The 27,901-nt window shown below is 39.5% G+C and overlaps 2 gene segments (V, D, J or C); both read right to left on the reverse strand.

The window, feature by feature from the left end:
• Window positions 1–2,636: 2,636 nt before the first annotated feature.
• On the reverse strand, window positions 2,637–24,065 carry LOC130263255 (Ig mu chain C region-like). The segment is given in 6 exon segments: window positions 2,637–3,100; window positions 4,780–5,112; window positions 6,708–7,037; window positions 9,419–9,718; window positions 20,268–20,397; window positions 24,048–24,065. Coding segments are annotated over 6 exon segments (1,515 nt in total).
• A 1,051-nt stretch (window positions 24,066–25,116) lies between these two features.
• On the reverse strand, window positions 25,117–25,688 carry LOC130263256 (Ig heavy chain V region 914-like). The segment is given in 2 exon segments: window positions 25,117–25,499; window positions 25,589–25,688. Coding segments are annotated over 2 exon segments (438 nt in total).
• Between the last annotated feature and the right edge of the window lie 2,213 nt (window positions 25,689–27,901).

Here is a 27,901-nt window from a genome sequence, read left to right on the forward strand (position 1 = left end):
TGGGATTTTTGGGGAAAGAATTGTTATTTTGAGAAAAATTTGGGGAAATCTCATTCTTTTCATCATTTTACACAGAAAAAAGAGGTTTTTGGGGGAAAAAAAGCCGAATTTTGGGAAAAATTCAATTTTTTGGGACAAAACGTATTTTGGCAGAAACGCACGCGGATTTTTTGGGAAAACTTCGATATTTTGGTCAAAAAGTCACATTTTAAGTGGAAAAAAATGTAATTTTGAGGGAAAAAAGGCGTTTTTGATGGGAAAAATTGGGATTTTTGGGGGAAAAATTGGTCGATTTTGGGAAAAATCGGTGGATTTCGGGAAAAATTTATATTTTTGTGGGTAAAACGGGATTTTTTGGGGAAAGAATGGGCATTTTGGGAAAAATTTGGAGAAAATCATCCTTTTGGTGAAAACGCATCATTTCAGACAGAACAAAAGTGATTTTTGGGGCGAAAAAGCAAAATTTTGGGAAAAAATGGGTTTTCAGAAACAAAATTCATTTTGGTAGAAACAGACTGGGATTTTTGGGGGAAAACATCAATCTTTTGGTCAAATAGTCGCATTTTGGTTGAAAAAAAACGTAATTTTGAGGGAAAAAAGCGATTTTTGGTCCAAAAAATGTGATTTTTTTGCAAAAACCTTTATTTTTAACGGGAAAAATGAGTTTTCGGTGGAGAAAAAGTGCAAATTTTGGGGTAAAAAACCCGGATTTCAGTAACACGCCGAGGCAGAATCGCTCAGAATCAGGGAGAGGTTTTTGGTCGTTTTTGGGAAAAATTGGTCGATTTGGGGAAAAATTGGTCTTTTTTGGGGGGAAATTGGGTGTTTTTGGGAAAAAAATGGTGATTTTGGGGAAAAATTCGGTGTTTTTGGGAAAAGTGGTTGATTTTCGAGGAAAATTGGTATTTTTGGAAAAAATTGCATTTTTTGGTGGGAAAAATTGGGATTTTTTGGGGAAAAATTGGTCGATTTTGGTAACAATCGGTCAATTTTGGGAAAAAACAATCGATTTCTGAAAAAATTTATATTTTTGGGGGGAAAACGGGTTTTTTAGGGAAAAACCAGGTTTTCTGGGAAAAAAATGGCATTTTTGGGGAAAAAATTGCAATTTTGGGGAAAAAATTTGGTTTTCGTGACAAAACTCATTTCGGTAGAAACACACTTGTATTTTTTGGGGGGATCTTGGATATTTTGGTCAAAAAGTCGAATTTTAATTTAAAAAAAAATTAATTTTGAGGGAAAAAAAGCATTTTTGGTCCAAAAAACCGCAATTTTTTTGCAAAGACCCTTTATTTCTAACGGGTTTGGGGAAAAAAACGGGGGGTTTTGGGAAATAATGGTAATTTTGGGAAAAAATGGGGTTTTTTGGGAAAAAATGGTAATTTTTGGGGAAAAAATAGGTGTTTTTGGGAAAAAATGATGGTATTTAGGGAAAAATGGTATTTTTGGGGGGGGGGAATTTTGGATTTTTGGAGAAAAAATTGTCTAATTTTTGGAAAAATTGGGGTATTTTGGGAAAAATTGGTATTTTGGAAAAATTCTGTAGTTTTGGGGAAACTTGTGTGTTTTTGGAGAATAAAATGGGGATTTTTAGGAAAAAATGGCCTTTTTTTGGGAAAACTCAGTGTTTTGGGGAAAAAATGGTATTTATGAGAAAAAATGGTCATTTTTTGGGAAAAATCGTATTTTTGGAGGAAAAATCGCTACTTTTTGGGGAAAAAGTATTATTTTTTGGGGAAAAAATCGCATTGTTGTGCAAAAAAGTGTATTTTTGGGGAAAGTTTGGAGAATTTCGATTTTTGATCCAAAAACCGCGATTTTTTTGCAAAAACCTTTATTTTTAACGGGAAAAACGGGTTTTCGGTGGGGGAAAAAGTGCAAATTTTGGGGTAAAAAACCCAAATTTTAATAACAAGCTGATGTGGAGTCGCTCAGAATCAGGGAGACGTTGACGGCGGCCGGTTTACCCGCGGACTTGTCGAGGGATTTCTGGGCCAGGTGCAGCGGGAGCCGCTCGTGCCCCACCAGGCAGGTGGGTTTGGGGAAAAAACGGGGGGTTTTGGGAAAAATTGGTATTTTTGGGGGAAAATGGGTGTTTTTGGGAAAAAATGGTATTTTTGGGAAAAAAATGGGTGTTTTGGAGAAAAATTTGTATTTTGGGGAGAAAATGGTATTTTTGGGGTGAGAATTATGGTTTCTTGAAAAAAATTGTCTATTTTTTGGAAAAATTGGGAGATTTTGAAAAAAAATGGTATTTTGGGAAAAAAATGGGTGTTTTCTGGAAAAATTGCATTTTTTGGGGCAAGAACGGGTTTTTTTAGGAAAAAATGGGTATTTTTGGAGAAATTTTTGTATTTTTGGGGAAAATTGTGTGGTTTTGGAGACTAAAATGGGGATTTTTAGGAAAAAATGGCCTTTTTTTGGGACAACTTGGTGTTTTGGGGAAAAAATGGTCATTTTTTTTGAAAAATCGTATTTTTGGAGGAAAAATCGCTACTTTTTGGGGAAAAAATGTCATTTTTTGGGAAAAAAATGGATTCTTGTGTAAAAAAATGTTTCTTTTAGGGGAAAGTTTGGAGAATTTCGATTTTTGATCCAAAACCCGCGATTTTTTTGCAAAAACCTTTATTTTTAACGGGAAAAAACGGGTTTTCGGTGGGGAAAAAGTGCAAATTTTGGGGTAAAAAACCCAAATTTTAATAACACGCCGAGGCGGAATCGCTCAGAATCAGGGAGACGTTGACGGCGGCCGGTTTACCCGCGGACTTGTCGAGGGATTTCTGGGCCAGGCGCAGCGGGAGCCGCTCGTGCCCCACCAGGCAGGTGAAGACGCCGCCGGCGTCCCAGTCGCGCGCCGGCACCGTCAAGGTGCTGACGGCCTGGTAGGCGTGGCCGGAAGGGGCGTGTCCGGTGTCGGGGCGTGGCCGGAAGGTGAGGGCGCGGCCCGGGGGGAGGGGCCGCCCGTCGTGCAGCCATTGGAGGAGGAGGTCGGGAGGGTTGAAGTCGAGGACGAGGCAGGTGAGGGTGGCCCAGGTGCGGAGGCGGAGCTGCTCAGGGGGCGGGGCCAGCAGGTAGATGGAGGGCGGGGAGGCGTCGGGGGCTGCGGGGGGAAAAAATTTGGGTGAGATTTGGGGGGTTTGGGTGAAAATTCCGGGATTTTTGAGGAAAATTTGGGGGTTTTAGTGACAAAATTTGGGGGTTTTAGGGTGAAAATTTGGGGGTTTTGGGGTGAGATTTGGGGGTTTTGGGTGAAAATTTGGGGGTTTGGGGTGAGAATTTGGGGGTTTGGGGTGAAAATTTGGGGGTTTTGGGTGAAAATTTGGGATTTTTAGGTCAAAATTTGGGGTTTTTTTAGGGTAAAATTTGGGGGTTTTAGGGTGAATATTTGGGGTTTTTTGGGGTAAAATTTGGGGGTTTTCAGGGGAAAATTTGGGATATTTAGAGTGAAAATTTGGGGGTTTGGGTTGAGATTTGGGGGATTTGGGGTGAGAATTGGGGGATTTGGGGGTGAAAATTTGGGGGTTTTAGAGTGAATATTTGGGATTTTTAGAGTGAATTTGGGGGGTTTGGGGTGAGATTTGGGGGACTTTGGGGTAAAATTTGGGGGTTTTTGGGTGAAAATTGGGTGAGAATTGGGGGGTTTTGGGTGAGAATTTGGGGAATTTTGGGTGAAAATTTGGGGGATTTTTGGTGAAAATTCGGGGGTTTTAGTGACAAAATTTGGGATTTTTAGGTCAAAATTTGGGGTTTTTTGGGATAAAATTTGGGGTTTTTAGTGACAAAATTTGGGGGTTTTAGGGTGAATATTTGGGGGTTTTGGGGTAAAATTTGGGGATTTTTGGTGAATATTTGGGATTTTTGGGGTATTGGGTTTTGGGGTGAGAATTGGGAATTTTGGAATTTTTGGGAGTTTGGGGTTTTGAGGTGAGAACTGGGGATTTAGATCCTAAACCCCGCCCATTTTCCGCCATCTTGAATCCCAAATCCCCCTATTTTTCCGCCATCTTGGACCCCAAATAGCCCCAAATTTCCACCATCTTGAATCCCAACTCAACGTCAGCCATCTTGGATCACAAATCCCCCAAATTTCCGCCATCTTGGACCCCACATATCAAGGTTTTTCGGCCATCTTGGATCCCAAATCCCTCCAAATTTCCACCATCTTGAATCCCAAATTCCCCCAAATTTCAACCATCTTGGATCCCAAATATCCCCAATTTTCAGCCATCTTGGATCCCACAACCCCCCAAATTTCGGCCATCTTGGATCCCAAATCCCCCGAATTTTCAGCCATCTTGGATCCCAAATTACTTAATCTCATTTTCAGCCATCTTGGATCTTAACCCAAATCCCAATTTCTGCCATCTTGAATCCCAAATATCCCCAAATTTCGGCCATCTTGGACCCCAAATATCCCCAATTTTCAGCCATCTTGGACCCCAAATATCCCCAAATTTCGGCCATCTTGGATCCCAAATATCCCCAAATTTCTGCCATCTTGAATCCCAAACCAACTTTCCGCCATCTTGGATCCCAAATATCCCCAAATTTCGGCCATCTTGAATCCCAAATCCCCCTATTTTTCCGCCATCTTGTATCCTAAATTCCCCTATTTTTCCGCCGTCTTGGACCCCAAATCCCCCCAAATTTCGGCCATCTTGGACACCAAATATCCCCGAATTTCAGCCATCTTGGATCCCAAAACCCAACCACCCACCACCCCACCCAAACTTATTGATTAATTAATTAATTAATCAATTTTTTTTCCTAATCACTCACGCGTCGTTTTCCTCATGACGACCTCCCTGGGGAAGAGCAGCTCCGGGTGCGCCACGCGGCAGGTGAAGGCCTGGCCGGACTCCCAGGCCTCGGCGCTGACCGTGGCCACGCCCTCGGCCGCCAGGAGCCCGTCGGGCCTCAGGGACGGCGCCGAGGTCTCGGTGGGCAGGGCCTCGCCGTCCTCCTTGAGCCACGAGACCTCCAGGCCGTCGGCGCCGGCCGGCAGGTTGGAGACGCGGCAGGTGAGGCGGGCGGATTGGCGGCGGAAGATGTCGGCGAAGAGCGGGGGGACGGGCTCGACGCGGATGTCGCCGGCGGCGAGGGGTTGGTCAACTGTTGGGTGGGGGAGGGTCAATGGGGGGGTGTTGGGGTTGGAGGTTGGTCGTGGAGTCAAGTTGAGTCAACTCAAGTCAACTGAACTCAACCCAATCCAACTCAACTCAACTCAGCCCAACCCAAAGGAATTCAACCAAGTCAAGTCAACTCAACTCAACTCAACTTGGCTCAACTCAACCAACTCAACTCAATCCAACTCAAACCAAGACAACTCAACTCAATTCAACCCAACCCAACCCAACTCAATGCAATTCAACCAACTCAACTCAACCCAACCCAAAGGAATTCAACCAAGTCAAGTCAAGTCAACTCAACTCAACTCAACTTGGCTCAACTCAACTCAACCAACTCAACTCAATCCAACTCAAACCAAGACAACTCAACCAATTCAACCCAACCCAACTAAACCAACTCAACCCAACTCAACCCAACTCAACTCAACTCAACGTGGTCAACCCAATTCAACCCAATGCAGTTCAACCAATTCAACTCAACTCAACTCAACTCAAGCCAAATGAACCCAACTCAACTCAACCAACTCAACTCAACTTAACGCAACCCAACAAACTCAGCCCAACAAACTCAACTCAACTCAACTCAACACAACTTAACCCAATTGAACCCAACTCAACCCAACTCAACCAACTCAACCCAACTCAATCTTACTCAACTCAATCCAATTGAACCCAACACAACCCAGCTCAACTCAATTCAAACCAACTCAACCCAAATCAATTCAACTCAACTCAACCCAACCCAGCAAACCAAATTCAACTCAACCCCTTCTTTCTCTTCCATCCAACCCAACCCAACTCAACCCAACTCAACCCAACTCAATCTTACTCAACTCAATCCAATTCAAACCAACTCAACCCAACTCAACTCAACCCAACCATTTCTTCCTCTTCCATCCAACTCAACCCAACCCAACTCAACCCAACAAACCAAATTCAACTCAACCCAATCCTTTCGTCCTCTTCCTTCCAACCCAACTCAACCCAACCCAACCCAAATCAACCCAACCCCACCCAACCCAACTCAACCCCTTCCTCTTCCATCCAACTCAACCCAATTCAACTCAACCCAACTGTGACCAACCCAACCCAACTCAACCCAACCCTACTCAACCCAACCATTTCTTCCTCTTCCATCCAACTCAACCCAACCCAATGCAATTCAAGCAACTCAACCCAACTCAACTCAATCTTACTCAACTCAATCCAATTCAACCCAACCCAACTCAACCCAACCCAACTCAACCAACCCAACTCAACCCAACTCAACTCAGCCCAACTCAACAAACCAACTCAACCCAACTCAACCCAACCAAACCCAACAAACTCAACTCAACCCAACTCAACCAATCCAACCCAACCCAACTCAACCCAACCATTTCATCCTCTTCCATCCAACTCAACGCAACCCAACTCAACCCAACCCAACAACACTCAACCCAACCCAACCCAACCCAACAACACCCAACCCAACCATCAACAAACCCCACTTTCCCACCGATTCCCACCAGAATTTCCCCCCCAAACCCCCAAAACCCCCCGAAATCACCCCAAAAAAAAAACCCCCAAAACTCTCACATCCGCACTCCATGGCCTTGCTGGTGTTCCGGCTCTCCTCGCCGGCCTGGCACGTGAAGACGTCGCCGCGCTCCCACTCGGCCTCGCTCACCGCCAACCGGCTGCCGGCGACGAAGACGCCGGGCCCTTCCGGCGCCGTTGCCTCGGCGGAGACGCCGTGCCGGATTTCGGCGCCGTTGCGGAGCCAGCGGATGGGGGAGGAGGCGGCGGCGCGCCGGGAGCCGCGGATCCGGCAGAGGAGGGTGGAGTTTCGGTGAGGGCCTTGGAAATCCTCCCGTGCCGGCGGGTGGAGGGTGAGGACGGCGGGGAGGGGGATGGAAGGGGGGGAGTCTGTGGGGATTGGGGGAGATGGTGAGATTTTGGGGGGATTTTGGGGGAAATTTGGGGAAATTTGGGGGTTTTTGGGGGGGGAAATGTTTTTTTGGGGAAAAGTTTTGGGATTTTTGGGGAAAAATTTGGGGTTTTTGGGGGGAAAATGGATTTTGGGGGAAATTTGGGGGTTTTTGGCGGGAAATTTTGGGGATTTTTGGGTAAAAGTGGGATTTTGGGAAAAATTTGGAGATTTAAAAAATATTTTGGGATTTTTTTTTTTTTAAATTTGGGGGGTTTTGGTGGGAAAATGGATTTTTTTGGGGGAAAATGGGATTTTGGGAAAAATTTGGGATTTTGGGTAAAAATTTGGGGATTTTTGGGGAAAAATTTGGGGATTTTGGGGGGGAAAATGGATTTTGGGGAAATATCTGGGATTTTTGGGAAAGATTTGGGGTTTTTGGGAAAAATTTGGGGGTTTTGGGGAAAAATTTGGGGTTATAAGGGGGGAAATGGGGGATTTTGGGGAAAAAATTTGGGATTTTGGGGGGATTTCAGGGGGTTTGGAGGTAAATTGGGGGTTTTAAAAAAATTTGGGGGTTTTTGGGGAAAATTTGGGGGTTTTGGGGAAAAATTTGGGGGTTTTGGGGAAAATTTGGGGGTTTTGGGGAAAAATTTGGGGGTTTTGGGGAAAAATTTGGGGGTTTTGGGGAAAATTTGGGGGTTTTGGGGAAAAATTTGGGGTTTTAAGAGGGGAAAAAGACATTTTTGTGTCATTTTTTGGGGTTTTTTTGGGACGTTTTGGCTATTTTTGGGGATCCTTTTTGGGGATTTTTGGGATTTTTTTGAGTTATTTTTGGTGACATTTGGGACATTTTTGGGGTCATTTTTTTAGGTTTTTTTTGGGACATTCGGGACATTTTTTTGGCCATTTTTAGGAACATTCAGGTCAATTTTTGGGTTATTTTTGGCGACATTTGGGACATTTTTTGGGGACATTCTGGAAAATTTTGTGCCATTTTTTTTTTTTTTTTTTTTTTTTTTTTTTTGGCGACGTTTGGGCCATTTTTGGGGACTTTTTTTGGGAAGTTCAGGACATTTTTTTAATTATTTTTGGTGACATTTTAGACATTTTTGGGTTATTTTTTGGTGACATTTGGGACATTTTTTGGGGACATTCTCGACATTTTTGGGGACATTTTTTGAATTATTTTTGGAGATATTTGGGACATTTTTTGAGGACATTCAGGGTATTTTTAGGATTATTTTTGGGGACATTTGGGCCATTTTTGGGGACATTTTCTGGGAACATTCAAGACATTTTTTGGGTCATTTTTGGGGGTTTTTTGGGGCCATTTTTGGCGAAATTTGGGACAATTTTTTAAGGGATATTCAGGGCAATTTTGGGGACATTTTTTGGGGGTTTTTTTGGGGACATTCAAGGCATTTTTTGCGTTATTTTTTGAGACATTTGGGACATTTTACGGGGCCATTTTTGGGGACATTCTGGTCATTTTTGGGGTAATTTTTTGGGTCATTCAGGACAATTTTTGGGTTATTTTTGGAGACATTCTGGTCATTTTTGGGGAGCTTTTTTTTAGGGCTTTTTTTGGGACATTTTTAAGGGACATTCGGGATAATTTTGGGTCATTTTTAAAGGACATTCTGGAGATTTTTTGGGGGCACATTTGGGCCATTTTTAGCACAATTCACCCCAAATTTTGGGTTTTTTTCCCATTCCCACTCACCCGGGTTTGACACCTGCATGCTGCGGCCGCCCCGGGAACATTTGGGGTTTTTTGGGGACATTTAGGACATTTTTGTGTCATTTTTTGGGGTTTTTGTTTTTTGGACATTCAGGACAATTTTTGGGTTATTTTTTGAGGACATTTGGGGACATTTTTGGGACTTTTTTGGGTTATTTTTTGGGATATTCAGGACATTTTTAGGGCCATTTTTGGGAACATTCAGGACAATTTTTGGATTATTTTTGGAGATATTTGGGAAATTTTTAGGGACATTTTTTGAGTTATTTTTCAGGTTATTTGGAACATTTTTTGGGGACATTCAGGGTATTTTTAGGATTATTTTTGGGGCTATTTTTTGGGGTATTTTTGAAGAAATTTGGGACGTTTTTTGGGGACATTTTTTGGGAACATTCAGGACAATTTTTGGGTTTTTTTGGGGGTCATTCAGAACAAATTTTGGGTTATTTTTTTGGGACATTTGGGACATTTTTGGGGACTTTTTTAAGGGACATTCAGGATAATTTTGGGTCATTTTTAAAGGACATTCTTGAGATTTTTTTGGGGCACATTTGGATCATTTTTAGCACAAGTCAACCCAAAATTTTTTTTGGTTTTTTTTTTGTTTTTTTTTTTTTTTTCCCCATTCCCACTCACCCGGGTTGGACACCTGCACGCTGCGGTCTCCCCGGGCGTGCCGGGCGCGGCACCAGAAGGGCTGCCGGGATTTCCCTTCCTCCAGCTCCATCCCCAGCCTGGAGGCCGCCAGGAAAGTGCCGGACCGGCGCCAGGGCAGCGCCGGGAACTGCAGGGCGGCGTCGGCGCTGCGGTTTTGGCGGTCGCTCCAGGCGAAGGCGACGGGAGCCGGCACGAAGCCGACGGCGAGGCAGCCGACGGAGAAGGAGGAGCCGGAGCCGCAGGGGGAGAGCGGGAAGAGGTCGGGGCCTTGGGCGGGGGCTGGGGAGAGAGAAAAAAGGGAAAATTGAGGAAGATTTGGGGAAAATCGGTGCAATTTTGACGAAATTTGGTGAAAATTCGAGGAAAATTTGGTGAAAAATTGGTGAAAATTTGGGAAAATTTTGGCGGAAATTTGGTGCAAATTTGATGAAAAATGGTGAAAATTTGATGAAATTTGATGAAAATTGGTGAAAATTTGATTAAAATTGGTGAAAATTTGGTGAAGATTTGAGGAAAATCAGTGAAAATTGGAGACAATTTCGTGAAAAATTGGTGAAATTTTGGTGGAAAAATGGTGAAATTTTGGTGAAATTTTGGGGGAATTTTGAGGAAAATTTGGTGAAGATTTGAGGAAAATCGGTGAAAATTTGGTGAAAATCGGTGAAATTTTGGTGAAAATTTGGGGTAAATTGGTGAAAATTGGTGGGAAATTTGGTGAAGATTTGAGGAAAATCGGTGTAAATGTCGTGAAAATTTGGTGAAAAAATGGTGGAATTTTGGGGAAATTTTAGGGAAATTTTGAGGAAATTTTGAGGAAAATTTGGTGAAGATTTGAGGAAAATCGGTGAAAATTTGCTGAAAATCGGTGAAATTTTGGAGAAAAATTGGTGAAAATTTGGGGAAAATTGGGGAAAATTTGGTGAAAATCAAAGAAATTTAAAAAAAAATCGGTAAAAATTTGGTGAAAATTTTACGAAAACTGGTGATAATGATGAGGAAAAATTGCTAAAATTTTGGGGAAAATTTGGGGAAGATTTGATGAAAATGGGTGAAAATTTGGTGAAGATTTGAGGAAAATTGATGTAAATTTGGTAAAAATTTGGTGAAAAATTGGTGAAATTTTGGGAAAATTTTAGGGAAATTTTGGTGAAAATTTGGTGAAGATTTAAGGAAAATTGGTGTAAATTTTGTGGAAAAAATGGTGAAATTTTGGTGGAAAATTGATGAAATTCTGGGGAAAAATGGGGAAATTTTGGTGAAGATTTGAGGAAAATCGGTGAAAATTTGATGAAAATGGGTGAAATTTTGGTGAAAATTTGGTGAAAAATTGGTGAAATTTTTGTTGGAAAATTGGTGAAATTTTGGGGGAATTATAGTGAAAATTTGGTGAAAAAATTGTGAATTTTTTGTGGAATTTTAGTGAAAATGGTGAAATTTTGGCCCAAATAAGTAAAAATTTGGTCGAAATCAGGGGAAATTGTGTGAATTTTGGCACAAAAAGGTGTGGACCAGTATGGACCAGTATGGACCAGTATAAACCAGTTCAGACCAGTATGGACCAGTATAGACCAAAACCAGTATGGACCAGTATGGACCAGTATAAACCAGTTCAGACCAGTATGGACCAGTATAGACCAGTATGAACCAGTATGGACCAGTATGGACCAGTATGGACCAGTATGGACCAGTATGGACCGGTATGGACCAATATAAACCAGTATGGACCAGTATGGACCAGTATAAACCAGTCCAAACCGGTATAAATCAGTACTGACCAGTACGGACCAGTATGGACCAGTCTGAACCAGAATAAATCAGTGCAGACCAGTACAGCCCAGTACCAACCAGTACAGACCAGTACGGACCAATACAAACCAGTACAGACCAGTACAGCCCAGTACGGACCAGTACAGCCCAGTACTGACCAGTACAGACCAGTCTAAACCAGTACCAACCAGTACTAACAAGTACAGACCAGTACCAAGCAGTACTGACCAGTACGGACCAGCACAGCCCAGTACAGACCAGTACAGACCAGTACGGACCAGTACAGCCCAGTACTGACCAGTACTGACCAGTCTAAACCAGTACCAACCAGTACTAACAAGTACAGACCAGTACCAAGCAGTACTGACCAGTACGGACCAGCACAGCCCAGTACAGCCCAGTACAGACCAGTACAGCCCAGTACGGACCAGTACAGACCAGTCTGAACCAGAATAAATCAGTACCGACCAGTCCAAACCAATACGGACCAGTACAGACCAGTACCGACCAGTACCGACCAGTACAGACCAGTATAGCCCAGTATGGACCAATACCGGCCAGCACTGACCAGTACAGACCAGTCCAAACCAGCATCGACCAGTACAGACCAGTATGGACCAGTACCAAGCAGTCAGAACAGCACAGGCCAGTACGGAGCAGTATGGACCAGTACGGACCAGTACAGACCAGTACAGCCCAGTACAGACCAGTACAGCCCAGTACAGACCAGTACAGCCCAGTACAGACCACTACTGACCAATATAGACCAGTACAGCCCAGTACACACCAGTACAGGTCAGTACCGACCAGTCCGAACCAGTACAGCCCAGTACAGACCAGTCCAAACCAGCACTGACCAGTACCGACCAGTATAGACCAGTCCAAACCAGCATCGACCAGCACTGACCAGTATTGACCAGTACATCCCAGTACACACCAGTACAGCCCAGTACTGACCAGTACCTACCAGTACAGAACAGCACAGGCCAGTACGGACCAGTACTGACCGGTAACAACCAGTATGGACCAGTACATACCAGTACTGACCAGTACAGCACCGCACAGGCCAGTATGGACCAGTACGGACCAGTACGGACCAGTATGGACCAGTACCAATCAGTGCAGACCAGTACTGACCAGTATAGCTCAGTACCGACCAGTACAGACCCATACGGACCAGTATGGACCAGTACAAACCAGTATGAACCAGTACTGATCAGTGCAGACCAGTACAGACAAGTATAGCACAGTACGGACCAGTACTGACCAGTACGGACCAGTACAAACCAGTCCAAACCAGTACAGACCAGTACAGCCCAGTACGGACCAGTACCAACCAGTACAGACCAGTCCGAACCAGTCCTAAACCAGTACAGACCAGTCTGAACCAGAATAAACCAGTACCGACCAGTACAGACCAGTACACACCAGTATAGCCCAGTACAGTCCAGTCCAAACCAGCGTCGACCAGTACTGACCAGTATGGACCAGTACAGCACAGCACAGCCCAGTATGGACCAGTACAGCCCAATATGGACCAGTACTGACCAGTACAGCACCGCACAGGCCAATACGGACCAGTATGGACCAGTATGGACCAGTTCCAACCAGTACCGACCAGTACAGACCCATACGGACCAGTACGGACCAGTACAAACCAGTATGAACCAGTACAGATCAGTGCAGACTAGTACAGCCCAGTATAGCACAGCACAGACCAGTACTGACCAGTACGGACCAGTACCAACCAGTACAGACCAGTCCGAACCAGTCTAAACCAGTACAGACCAGTCTGAACCAGAATAAATCAGTACAGAGCGGTACCGACCAGTACCGACCAGTCCAAACCAGTACGGACCGGTACCGACCAGTACAGCCCAGTACAGCCCAGTACCGACCAGTACTGACCAGTACGGACCGGTACAGCCCAGTACAGCCCAGTACAGCACAGTATGGACCAATACCGGCCAGTACAGACCAGCATGGACCAGTCCAAACCAGTACGGACCAGTACTGACCGGTACTGACCAGTACAGCCCAGTACAGACCAGTCCAAACCAGTATGGACCGGTACGGACCGGTACCGACTGGTACAGACCAGTACTGACCAGTACGGACCAGTACAGCCCAGTACAGTCCAGTACAGCCCAGCATGGACCAGTACTAACCAGTACTGACCAGTACAGACCCATACGGACCAGTACGGACCAGTACAGCTCAGCACAGCCCAGTACCGGCCAGTACTGACCAGTACGGACCAGCACAGCCCAGTACAGTCCAGTACAGCACAGCATGGACCAGTACAGACCCATACGGACCAGTACGGACCAGTACAGCTCAGCACAGCCCAGTACAGCCCAGTACAGCACAGCATGGACCAGTACCAACCAGTACCAACCAGTACAGACCCATATGGACCAGTACGGACCAGTACAAACCAGTATGAACCAGTACCGACCAGTACAGCCCAGTATAGCACAGCACAGCCCAGTACGGACCAGTACGGCCCAGTATGGTCCAGTCGAAACCAGTCTAAATCCGTACTGACTAGTACAGACCAGCATGGACCAGTATAAACCAGTACAAACCGGTCCAATGCAGTACAGCCCAGTACAAACCAGTATAGACCAGTGCAGCCAGTACAGCCCAGTATGGACCAGTACAAACCAGTATGGACCAGTACGGAGCAGTACGGACCAGTACAGACCAGTCCAAACCAGTCTAAACCAGTACAGAGCAGTAAGGACCTGTACAGCTTAGTACTGACCAGTCCAAACCAGTACAGACCAGTAAGGACCAGTACGGACCAGTACGGACCAGTACGGTCCAGTCCAAACCAGTACAGACCAGTAAGGACCAGTACGGTCCAGTCCAAACCAGTCTAAACCAGTACAGACCAGTAAGGACCAGTACGGACCGGTACAGACCAGTCGAAACCAGTCTAAACCAGTACAGACCAGTAAGGACCTGTACAGCTTAGTACTGACCAGTCCAAACCAGTACAGACCAGTACAGCCCAGTAAGGACCAGTACGGACCAGTACAAACCAGTCTAAACTAGTACTGACCAGTAAGGACCAGTACAGACCAGTACAGACCAGTCCAAACCAGTTTAAACCAGAATGGACCAATATAAACCAGTACTAACCAGTCCAAACCAGTATAAACCAGTACGGACCAGTACAGACCAGTTCAAACCAGTCCAAACCAGTTTAAACCAATCTAAACCAGTACGAACCAGTACAAACCAGTCCGGACCAAATTCCCACCCCATTAATTAATTCCCCTCATTAATCGCGATTAATTCCCATTATTAGTCCCGAATAAATTAATTAAATGTTAATTATCACAAATTCTCCTCGATTGGGAGCCGTTAATTATCGCGATAATTAATTAATTAAATCTCCCATTATTTCCCCGATCCCTGATTAATTCCTTAATTAATTAAAAATAATTTCACTTCGATTAATATTAAATTTAAATTATTAAAAATCGATGGAAAGCCGATTAAAAATCAATTAAAAATTATCCAAGTCTAATTAAAGCCATTAACGTCTGATTAAAAAAATTAAAATCTAATAAATCCCATTAATAATCTAATTAAAAATCTAATTAATTATTTAATTAAAACCAGGTGAACACCAATTAATTCCATTAAAACGATTAAAATCGGGATTAATTCAATTAAAACCGAATTAAAACGCAATCAAATTAATAAAAATCAAATAAAACTCAATTAATTCCTAATGAAACAATTAAATTCAATTAAAGAAATAAATTCATAATAAACCCAATTAAAAAGGGAATTAAATGGATCAAAACGGGTAAAAAATTATTAAAATCCAATTATTAATTCAATCCAATTAAATTAATTAATCAGAGACATTTTTTCCTTAATTGGCAAGTGATTAAAAATTCCTTGAAATTAATAAAAATGGATTAAAACGAATTAAAAACCAATTAAATTGGGTTAAAAAATAGTTAAATTCTATTAAAATTAAGTAAAATTAATTAAAGCCGATTAAATACGGTAATATTAATTACATTAATTAATATTAATTAAAATCGATGAAAACGGATTAAAATCAATTAAATTCTGTTAAAATTAATTAATAAACTTTAAAACGGATTAAAACAAATTAAATTGGGTTCAAATCAATTAAACTGAAATTAAATAAAACCACCAAAAAAATAGAAAATTAATTAAATCCAATTAAAATTAATTCAAACTAAAATTCAAAGTAAAATTAATTAAAAACCGAATAAAATAAATTAAAATATCTAAAGGGAATTAAAATCAAACGTCATCAATTATAATTAATTAATTCAATTAAAACTTAATTAAGAGTGATAAAATCAATTAAAATTCATTAAAGAGATTAAAAATTAATTAAATTTAAATCAAACAGATAAAAAATCAATTAAAGCGGATTAAAATGAATTAAAATAATTAAAAATTAATTAAACCTGATTTCAATTCAATTAAAAAATATAAAAATCCCAGAAAAGGAAATTAAGGCTCAATTAAAATCAAAACTCGATTAAAAGCAATTAAAAATAAATTAAAACTGAATTAAATCTCAATTAAATCTCGATTAAAATTGGATTTAAACTCGATTGAAATTCAATTAAATCTCAATTAAAATTCGATTAAAATTCAATTAAATCTCAATTAAAACTCGATTAAATTTCAATTAAATCTCAATTAAAACTTGAAATTAAAATTAACAATTAACAATTAACTTGAAATTAAAATTCGATTAAAATTCAATTAAATCTCAATTAAAACTCGATTAAAACTCGATTAAAACTCAATTAAAATTCAATTAACTCTCAATTAAAACTCGATTAAATTTCAATTAAATCTCAATTAAAACTTGATTAAAATTCGATTATAATTCTCTTAAATCTCAATAAAAACTCAATTAAAATTCGATTAAAATCCAATAAATGTCAAGTAAAACTCAATTAAATCCCGATTAAATCTCAATTAAAACATTTAAAATTCGATTAAAATTCAATTAAAACTCAATTAAATCTCAATTAAATATCAATTATAACTCGATTAAAACTCAATTAAAATTCAATTAACTCTCAATTAAAACTCGATTAAATTTCAATTAAATTTCAATTAAATCTCAATTAGAACTTGATTAAAATTCGATTATAATTCAATTAAATCTCAATTAAAACTCAATTAAATCTCCATCAAAACTCGATTAAAATTCAATTAAAACTCATTTTTTCCCTTAAAAATTCTCATCTTTTGACCCAATTTCCTCCCCAAAAATCTCATTTTTTCCCCCCTTAAAAATCAAATTTTTTCCCTTAAAACTTCTCATTTTTAACCCGAAATTTTAATTTTTTTCACCCATTTTGCCCCAAATTTGTTTTTTTTCCCCTCTTTTTTCACCCCAGGTGTTGTTTTCACCCCAAAAAGGGGAAAAAATAAAAATTTTTTAAAAATCCCCAAGTTCCTTTTTTTTTGTTTTTCTCGAAACCGATTCTGGGGCCAAATTTCCCCTTTTTGGTTCAGTTCCGGTTTCGGGGCCTTTTTTTAAAATTTTGGGGTGAAAAAACAAAAAAACAGGAAAAAAAAAGTGAATTTTTTAATCGGGTTTTAATTGAATTTTTTAATTGGGTTTTAATTGACATTAATTCATTTTTAATTCGGTTTTAATTATTTGAATTTTGAATTTTTATTTTTCGAAATTTGGATTTTATTTCTTTGAGTCCCTTCAATTAATTTAAATTTAATTTAATTTAATTTAATTTAACTTAATTTAATTTCTTATTTAATTTAATTTAATTTAACTTAATTTATTATTTAAATTAATTTAATTCAATTTAATTTAATTTAATTTAATTTCTTATTTAATTTAATTTAATTTAACTTAATTTATTTTCTTATTTAATTTAATTTAATTTCTTATTTAATTTAATCGAAATCGATTTCATTTTATTGATTTGATTCGATATAATTGGATTTGATTTAATTTAATTAATTTAATTCAATTTAATTTCGTGTTATTTTATTTAATTGAAATTATTTGATTTGATTTGATTACTTAATTTATTTAATTCATTAATTAAAATTATTTTATTTCAAGAATTTAATTCTATTTAATTTAATTTAATTTAAATTAATTTAATTTAGTTTAATTAATTTAATTTAATTTAATTTAATTTCATTTAGTTTATTTTCATTTAATTTAATTTAGTTTAATTTAATTTAGCTTAATTTATTTAACTTAATTTAATTTAATTTAATTTAATTTAATTTAATTTAATTTCCTCGAATTGAATTTTCCATTTTTAATCAATTTTCAGTATTTCAATTTCTCCGAATTTTCTCCACTAAAAAAATCCCTTAAAAATTCAATTTAATTTATATTTAATTAAAGAAAATTCAATTTAATTTCATTTTTTTTCTCCTTTTAACCCAATTTAATCGATTTCATTTTATCTTTTTAGAATTTTATATTTTCATCATTTTTCTTTATTTTTTTCCTCTTTCTTTTCTCAATTTTTCTCAATTTTTTCTCAATTTTTCTCTTTTTTTTCTCATTTTTTTCTCATTTTTCCTCAATTTTTTTCTCAAATTTTCTCGATTTTTAATAATTTTTTCTCTCATTTTTTTATCCTTTTTTTCTCAATTTTTTTCTCATTTTCTCTCCTTTTTTCTCTTTTCTTTTTCCTCATTATTTTCAATTTTTTTTCTCTTTTTTCTCATTTTTTCTCTCATTTTTTTATTTTCCTCAATTTTATTTCTCGATTTTTTTCCTCATTATTTTTCTTTTTTTCCTCATTTTTTTTCCAAATTTTTCTCCTTTTTCCCCTCATTTTTTCCTCTTTTTTTCTCTTTTTTTCTCATTATTTTCAATTTTTTTCTCTCTTTTCTCAATTTTTTTCCTCATTTTTCTCAATTTATTCCTTTTTTTCTCCATATTTTTCTCTTTTTTTCTTATTTTTCTCCTTTTTTTCCTCATTTTTTCCTCTTTTTCTCTTTTTTTATCATTTTAACTTTTTTCCTCTTTTTTCTTCTCATTTTTTTTCTTTTTTCTCAATTTTTTCTCTTTTTTTCTCTTTCTTTTAAAATTTTTTTCAATTTTTTCTCAATTTTTTTGTCATTTTTTCTCTCATTTTTCCTCATTTTTCTCCATTTATTTCTCAATTTATTTCTCAATATTTTTCTTTTTTTCCTCCTTTTTTTCCTCATTATTTTAATTTTTTTTTCTTTTTTTCCTCATTTTTTCTCTTTTTTCTTAATTTTTTCTCTTTTTTTTTTCCTCATTATTTAAAGTTATTTTTCTCAATATTTTCTCATTTTTTTTCTAAATTTTTTCTCATTTTTCTCAATTTTTTCTCATTTTTCCTCTTTTTTTTCTTTTTTTTTCACTTTTTTCTCAATTTTTTCTCAATTTTTCTCAATTTTTCTCAATTTTCTCATTTTTTCCCATTTTTCCCATTTTTTCCCTCATTTTTAACAATTTCACCCATTTCAATCCCTTTAATTCCATTTTTTCATTTTCCCCCCTTTTTTCCCCAAACTCACCTTTTATAAACCTGAAAAAAATCAAATTTTAGCTCAAAATCTCCCCCCAAAAATCACATTTTTACCCCCAAAAAAACCCCAAAAATTGAATTTTTTTACCCCAAAATTTCAATTTAAATCCCCCCAAATATGAACCAAAATTCGCTTTTTTATGCCCCAAAAAACCCCGAAAAATCCGATTTTTCCCCTAAAATTATCAATTTTTCTCCCCAAAAAATTCCCTAAAATTGAATTTTTTACCCTAAATCCTTCATTAATTAAAATCCTGAATTTTAACCCAATTTTACCCGAAAATCCCCAAAATTTACCGTCAAAAAAACCCTAAAAATTCAGATTTTTTCCCCCAAAAAATCAACTTAAAATCCGAATTTTCGCCCTAAAAAATTCAGAATTTTCGCCACTAAAAAATCGAATTTTCACCGAAAAAAAAAATCAAATTTTTACCATAAAAAATCAAATTTTCGCCATAAAAACATCAAATTTTCACCATTAAAAAAATTCCAATTTTTACCATAAAAAATTCAAATTTTCACCATAAAAATCCAAATTTTACCATTAAAAAAAATGAAATTTTCACACGAAAAATCGAATTTAAACTACTTAAAAAAATTCAAATTTTCACAAGAAAAAAAACCCCAAAAATTCGAATTTAAACCCCAAAAATTTCAATTTTTCAACTCGAAAAAAACCAGAATTTTCCTCCCAAAAAATCGAATTTTATCCCCAAAAAATTCAGTTTTTAAACCCTAAAAAATACAATTTTTCAGCCAAATAAACCCAAAAATATCCGAATTTAAACCCAAAAAAATCAGAATTTTCAGCCCCCAAAAAATCGAATTTTATCTCCAAAAAATCCAATTTTTAAACCTCAAAAAATCCAATTTTTAAACCCTAAAAAATTCAGTTTTTCGACCCAAAAAACCCAATTTTTAAACCTAAAAAAATCTCAGAATTTCCAGCCCAAAAAATCGAATTTTATCCCCAAAATTCCATTTTTCTGCCAAAAAAAAAATCAAATTTTTGAACCCTAAAAAATTCAGTTTTTCAGCCCAAAAACCCCGAAAAAAATCGAATTTAAATCCCAAAAAAAATCCAAAATTTCCGCCCTAAAAATGCCCAAAAAAAATCAAAATTTCAGCCCAAAAAATCGAGTTTTACCCCCAAATATTCCAATTTTTAAACTTTAAAAATCCAATTTTTAAACCCAAAAAATCCAATTTTTAAACCCTAAAAAATTTAATTTTTCAACCCAAAAAAATCAAAATTTTCAACCCAAAAAAATCGAATTTTTTTTTTCTTAAAATTCAATTTTTCCGCCCAAAAAAATTCAATTTTTACACCCAAAAAACTCCAATTTTTCACCCCAAAAACCCGGAAAATTTTTCCCGCCAAACTTTCCCGCCAAACCCATAAATTTCCCGCCAAACCTTTTCCCGGGGGGGGGTTTTCAAGGACGGAAAAAACGAATTTTGGGTCAAAAAACGGCGATTTTGGGGTCGGGACTCACCGCTCGACACCGTCACCGTCGTTCCGCTGCCCCACGCGTCAATAGCAGCACCCACGGTGGGCGGGACCCGCGGGGCGGCCGCGCAAAAACCCCGAATTGGGGCGAAAAACCCGGATTTTGGCGATTTTTGCTCAAAAATGGCGATTTTGGGTCAAAATCGCCGTTTTTTGGGGGTTTTTTAATCGGGTTTTTTTTGGAGGGTTTGGGGTGGGTGGTGAGGAGGGGAGTGAGGGAGGAATTGGGGAATTTTTGGGGTAAAAAAGGGGGAAATTGGGAAAAATGGCGATTTTTGTTTAAAAATGGCGATTTTTGCTCAAAAATGGCGATTTTTGGTCCAAAATCGCCGTTTTTGGGGGTTTTTGAATCGGGTTTTTTTGGGGGGTTTGGGGTGGGGGATGAGGGGGGGAATGAGGGAGGAATTGGGGAATTATTGGGGAAAAAAAACGCCGATTTTGGGCAAAAATGGCAATTTTTGGTAAAAAAATGAAGATTTTTGGTTAAAAATCGCGATTTTTCGTTTTTTTTTAATCGGGTTTTTTTGGAGGGTTTGGGGTGGGGGATGAGGGGGGGAATGAGGGGGGGATGGGGAAAATTGGGGGAATTTTTGGGGTTAAAAATCAGGGAAATGGGAAAATTTTAGCAAAAATGGCGGTTTTTGTTATTTTGTAATAAAATGGGTGGAAAAATTGAGATTTTGGGGGTTTTTTGTTTGTTTTTTTTTTTTCGGGTTTTTTTGGAGGGTTTGGGGTGGGTGATGAGGAGGAGAATGAGTGGGGGATGTGGAAAATTGGGTGAATTTTTGGGGTAAAAAAGAGGAAAAACGGGAAAATTTTAGCAAAAATAGTGATTTTTGTTATTTTGTAATAAAATGGGTGGAAAATCAAAATTTTTGGGTTTTTTTGGTTTTTTTTTAATCGGGTTTTTTTGGAGGGTTTGGGGTGGGTGATGAGGGGGGAATGAGGGAGGAATTGGGGAATTTTGGGGTAAAAATCGGGGAAATGGGAAAAGTGTACCAAAAATAGCGATTTTTGTTATTTTGTAACAAAATGGGTGAAAAATTAAAATTTTTGGGTTTTTTTGAGGGTGTTGGTTGGATGGGATGGGAGCAAAAAAAAAAGAGGAAAAATCGGGAAAAAATGGAAAAATCGGAAAATGTGGGAATTCAAGGATTTTGGTGCTTTTTGGGCCAAAAATGCGAATTTTGGGGATTTTTGTGATTTTTCGTTATTTTTGTGACTTTTTTGACTTTTTGTGATTTTTCGGTGAATTTTTGGGCAATTTTTTGGGTGTTTTTTGTGGTTTTTTGCGATTTTTGTTACTTTTAACAATTTTTGTGATTTTTTGTGATTTTTGTGATTTTTTTGTGATTTTTTTTTTCTTTTTAAAATAATTTTGGACAATTTTTGGCAATTTTTATGATTTTTTTTATTTTTTGTGTTTTTTGTGGATTTTTGTAATTTTTTGTGACTTGTGATTTTTGAGATTTTTGTGATTTTTTTGTGTGTTTTTTATACTTTTTGTTATTTTTTTGGCAATTTCTGGGATTTTTGTGATTTTTGGTGATTTTTCTGATTTTTGAGATTTTTTATTTGGGCTGAAAAAATCCCGAAATTCACCCAAAATCGGGTCAAAAACGCTCAAAATTTTTTTTAAAATTTGCCCAAATTTGAGTAAAAAAAGGCGAAAATCCGGGTTGAAAAAAGCGGGATTTTGGTAAAAAACGCTCAAAAAAACCTGAAATTCACCCAAAATCGGGACAAAAAAAATCGAAATTTGCCCAAATTTCATTCAAAAATGCTCAAAAAACCCGGAATTGGTCAAATTTGGGTGGAAAACGCTCAAAAAAATTTGAAATTTAACAAAATTTGGGGCAAAATTGTTAAAAAAACCCCGAATTTTGCCCCAAAATTGGAAGGAAAATGCTCAAAAATTGTCAAAATTTGGGGAGAAAAAGCCAAAAATCGGGAAAATCCGACACGGGTTTGAGTCAAAAATCTTAAAAAAAAATCGAAATTTGCCCAAATTTGGGTAAAAATCCCGGGTGAAAAAAGCGGGATTTTGGTAAAAAACGCTCAAAAAACCCCCGAAATTTGCCCAAATTTGGGGCAAAAAAGCCGAAAATCGGGAAAAACCGATCCCGAAATTGTGTAAAAAATGTTTAAAAAAAGCGAAATTTGCCCAAATTTGGGTAAAAATCTTGGGTGAAAAAAGCGGGATTTTGGTAAAAAAAGCGGCGCCGAGGGGGAGGGAGGCGGATTTTGGGTGAAATTCGGGGGATTTTGGGGTTTTTGGAGCCGCTCGCGCCCCCGGGAGCAGCAGCAGCGCCGGGGCCGCTCCCACGGTGACACCGAGGGGACAAAAAACCCCGCCCGGATTTGGGGCAAAAAACGCCAAAATCGGGAAAATTCCCGAGGGGGAAAAAGGGAGAAATCGGGAAAATTTGGGGGGGAAAAAGAGGGAAAAGGGAAAATTGGGGAAATGGGGAAAATTTTGGGGGGAAAAGGGGAAAATTGGGAAAATTTCGGGAAGAAAAGGGGGAATTTGGGAAAATTTGGGGGAATTTGGGGGGAAAATAAAAGAAAATTGTAAAAATTTTGGGGGAAAAAGAAGGAAAAGGGAAAATTGGGAAAATTTGGGGGGAAAAAGACGAAAAAAGGGGAAATTGGGAAAAATTGGGGAAAAAAGGGGGAATTTGGATAAATTTTGGGGGAAAAAGAAGGAAAAGGGAAAATTGGGAAAATGGGAAAAATTTTGGGGGGATTTTTGGCGAAAAATGGGGAAAATTTGGGAAATTTGGTGAAAATTTGGGGGGGAAAAGGGGAAATCGGGAAAAATAAGGAAAAATTTGGGGGGAAAATAAGGAAAAGGGAAAATTGGGGAAATGTGAAAAAATTGGGGGGAAAATGGGGAAAATTTGGGAAATTTTGGGGAAATTTGGGGGAAAAAAGGGGAAATTGGGAAAAAATGGGAGAATTTGGGGGGAAATTGGGAAAATTTTGGGGGAATTTGGGGGAAAATAAAGGAAAATTGGAAAAAATTGGGGGGAAAAAGGGGGAAAAGGGGAAAATTCAACTCAAGTCAACTCAACTCAAGTCAACCGTGACCAACCCAACACCCTCTTCCTCTTCCACTCAACTCAACTCAACTTGACCCCCTCTTCCTCAACTTGACTCAACTCAACTCAACTCAACCATGACCTCTCTTCCTCTTCCACCCAACCATGACAACCCAACCCAACCCAACCTAACCCAACTCAACTCAACCCAACCCAACTCAACCCAACCCCCTCTTCCTCTTCCTCTCAACTCAACTCAACTCAACTCAACTCAACTCGACTCAACTCAACTCAACCATGACCCCTCTTCCTCTTCCACCCAACTGTGACCAACTCAACCCAACCGAACTCAACCCAACCCCCTCTTCCTCTTCCATTCAATTCAACTCAACCCAACGCAACTCAACCATGACCAACCCAACCCCCTCTTCCTCTTCCACTCGACTCAACTCTACTCAACTCAACTCAACCATGACCCCTCTTCCTCTTCCACCCAACTGTGACCAACCCAACCCAACCCCCTCTTCCTCTTCCAATGAATTCAACTCAACCCAACTCAAGTCAACTCAACCATGACATCTCTTCCTCTTCCACCCAACCATGAACAACCCAACCCAACCCAAACCAAACCAAGCCCCTCCTCCTCTTCCACCCAACCCAACTCAACTCAACTCAACCATGACCAACCCAAACCCCTCTTCCTCTTCCAACCAACTCAACCCAACTTGACTCAACTGAACCATGATCTCGCTTCCTCTCCCAGCCAACCATGACAACTCAACCCAACCCAACCCAACCCCACCCCCACTTCCTCTTCCATTCAAGTCAAGCCAACTCAACTCCACTCAACTCGAGTCAACTCAACCATGACCTCTCTTCCTCTTCCAGCCAACCGTGACCAACCCAACCATGACCAACCCAACCCAACCATGACCAAGCCAAGCCAAGCCAACCCAAGCCAAGCCAAGCCAACCCAAGCCAAGCCAAGCCAAGCCAAGCCAAGCCAACCCAACCCAACCCAACCCAACCCAACCCCCTCTTCCTCTTCCACTCGACTCAACTCTACTCAACTCAACTCAACTCAACTCAACCATGACCCCTCTTCCTCTTCCACCCAACTGTGACCAGCTCAACCCAACCCAACCTATCCCAACACAACCCAACCCCCCTCTTCCTCTTCCACCCAACTCAACTCAACTTGACTCAATCAACTCAACCATGACCAGTCTTCCTCTTCCACCCAACCATGACGAACTCAACTCAACCCAACCCAACCCAACCCCCTCTTCCTCTTCCACCCAACTCAACCCAACCCAACTCGACTCAACCCAACCATGACCAACCCAACCCCCTCTTCCTCTTTCATTTAATTCAACTCAACTCAACTCAACCACGACCCCTCTTCCTCTTCCACCCAACTGTGACCAACCCAACCCAGCCCAACTCAACTCACTCTTCCTCTTCCATTCAATTCAACTCAACTCACGCTTCCTCTTCCAGCCAACCATGACCAACCCAACCCAAACCAACCCAACCCAACCCCCTCTTCCTCTTTCATTTAATTCAACTTAACTCAACTCAACTCAACCATGACCCCTCTTCCTCTTCCAGCCAACCCAAGCCAACCCAACTCAAGCCCCTCTTCCTCTTTCATTTAATTCAACTCAACTTGACTCAACTCAACTCAACCATGACACCTCTTCCTCTTCCACTCAACTCAACTCAACTCAACTCAACCATGACCCCTCTTCCTCTTCCACCCAACCATGACCAACCCAACCCAACCCCTCTCCCTCACCCCCCCAACCCCCTCCCACTCCCCAGGGACCACCCCGAGGTTTCCCTCCACCCGTCCCCATCCCCGGCGCCGCCGTGAGCGGCACAGAAATAGGCGCCGGAATCCTCGTCCTTGAGCTCGTTCATGGTCAGCGTCACCGAGCTCTGCCCGTCGTCCCTGGAGATCCCGAACCGGCCCCGCACCGGCGGCGCGAACCAAACCCGGCCGCTCGTATTGATCTCAGCGACCCATTCCGGCGCCTTCCCGGCTTTTTGGCGGATCCAGAACATTCCGTGACTCCCGAAATTGAACCCGGAGGAGCGGCAGAGCAGAGTCAGGGACCCCCCGGGGGGCTGGAGGTCCCCCCCGGACTCCAGCAGGGTCACGGCCGCCCGGAGCCCTGCGGGAACAAGGGGAGATGGGGATGAGGCGCCGGATCCGGGCGTGGCTCGGGGTGGGCGTGGCGCTGCGGAGGCGCCCGGGACCCACCTGGCAGGGCCAGCAGGGCCAGGAGGGCGAGGAGCGGGAGGGAGCTCGAGGCCATGGCCGGGATGTGCCGGGTTGGGGTCCCCCTGGGGGTTTTTATGGGGGAAAGGGGCGGGGCTTGGTGGGGAAAAAGGGGCGGGGTTTGGGATGGGGCGTGTTTTTTGGTCACTGGGAGTCTCCGTGGTAATTAGCGGGTCTGGGGTTAATTGCCAGATCCCAATTCGTTCATTAACAGATCCGAATTCATATCAAGCGCCCAATCCATTAATTAATGAGTCCATCGTCAATTGCAAGAGCCCAACACATTAATTAGTGAGTCCAAATTAATTTTAATTGGTCGGAATTCATTGCGAGAGCCCAATGCATTAATTAATGAGTCCATCGTTAATTGCACAGCCCACCCATTAGTTAATGAGTCCATCGTTAATTGCAAGAGCCCAACCATAAATTAATGAGTCCATGGTTAATTGCTAGAGTCCAATTCATTAATTAGTGGGTTCAAATTAATTTAAATTGGTTGGAATGCATTGCAAGAGCCCAACGCATTAATTAATGAGTCCATCGTTAATTGTAAGCACCCAATTCATTAATTAGTGGGTCCAAATTAAATGTAATTGGTCGGAATTCATTGCAAGCACCCAGTGCATTAATTAATGGGTCTGGGTCCGGTGTTAATTGCCAGAGTCCAATTCGTTAATTAACGGGTCCAAGCTCATTTCAAAGGCCCAATCCATTAATTAATAGGCCCATTGTTAAGTGCAAGAGCCCGATTGATTAATTAATGAGTCTGGTGTTAATTGCAAGAGTCCAATTCATTAATTAATGGCTGTGAGTTAATTGCAGGCATCCGATTCTTTAATTAATAGGTCCGAGTTTATTTTAGGCATCCAATTAATTAATTAATGGGTGTGAGTTAATTTCAGGCATCCAATTAATTAATTAATGGGTGTGACTTAATTGCAGGCGTCCGATTTTTTAATTAATAGTTCCGAGTTAATTGAAAGTGCCCAATTAATTAATTAATAGCCCGAAGGTAATTGCAAGAGGTCAATGCACTAATTAATGGGTCTGATATTAATTACAAGGGACCAATTAATTAATTAATGGGCTCTGCATGATTGCAGGAGTCCAATTCATTAATTAATAGCTTCAGATTAATTGCAAGAGCTCAATTTATTAATTAATAGGCCTGAGTTAATTTCAAGAGCCAAAGTCATTAATTATCACTTCTCAATTAATTGCATTAATTGCGTCCCATTAATTAATTAATGGGTCAGATTTAATTGCAGGAGCTCAATTAATTAATTATTAAGCCTTAGTTAATTACGAGAGCCAAATTAATTAATTGGTGGTGGTTAATTGCAGGAGTGTGATTAATTAATGGAGTTTGTAGTATTAATTTCATTCAATTAAATAATTAAAGGATTTCAGTTAATTAATCAATTAATGGTTCTATTCCGGTTCATTAATTAAAGACTGGGGTTAATTGCAGGCGTCCCTTTAAGTAATTAATGGATAGAGGTTAATCATCAGTGTCTGGATAATTAATTAATTAATGGATCAGGTGTCCACGCAATCAATTAATTAATTAATTAAGGGATAAATCAGGATCAACCACATGACTCTGATTAAGTAACTAAGATTAATCACTGGCACGCAATTAATTAATTACTTAATTAATTGATACTTTATTTGACCTGAAGTATCAAATGATTAAAATGATAAATTTATTAATGGTGAAATCCAGGCGGGAATTTATACAAATAATTAATTTAATTAATTAATGAACCACGTAAATTACAATTAATGAATCAAACAAGCCATTAATTAATTGAGCGGAATAAAATTTTTAAATTATTAAAAGCGAATAAAACTAAATTTCTTGATTAAACAAATAATTAACGCGGGGAATTAATTAATTGCCATTAATCCACCTTATTAACTGTGACGTCATCGGGTTTTTTTGGCGGGAAAAGCGGCCACCAGGGGGCGCCACCCCCGCGAAAAAACGGGGAAATTTTGGCGGGAAATCGGCAAAATTGGCGGGAAAATCGGAAATCCGGGAATCGGGGGATGGGGATTGGGGGAAAAATTCAAAATTTTGGGAAAACTCGGAGGATTTTGGGGGGAAAAGGCGAAAATTTGGGAAATTGGGGCACAAGTCTGACTGACCAACTTCATTAATTGCCCAATTAATGGCTTGTTAATAACCCCACAATTAACTCAGATTTTTAATTAATTAATGGCACAAGTCTGACTGGCCTGGCTTCATTAATTGCCCAATTAATGGCAGTTAATAACCCTGCAATTAATCCC

Source organism: Oenanthe melanoleuca, chromosome 25 (assembly GCF_029582105.1).
Source record: "Oenanthe melanoleuca isolate GR-GAL-2019-014 chromosome 25, OMel1.0, whole genome shotgun sequence".
NCBI lineage: Eukaryota > Metazoa > Chordata > Aves > Passeriformes > Muscicapidae > Oenanthe > Oenanthe melanoleuca.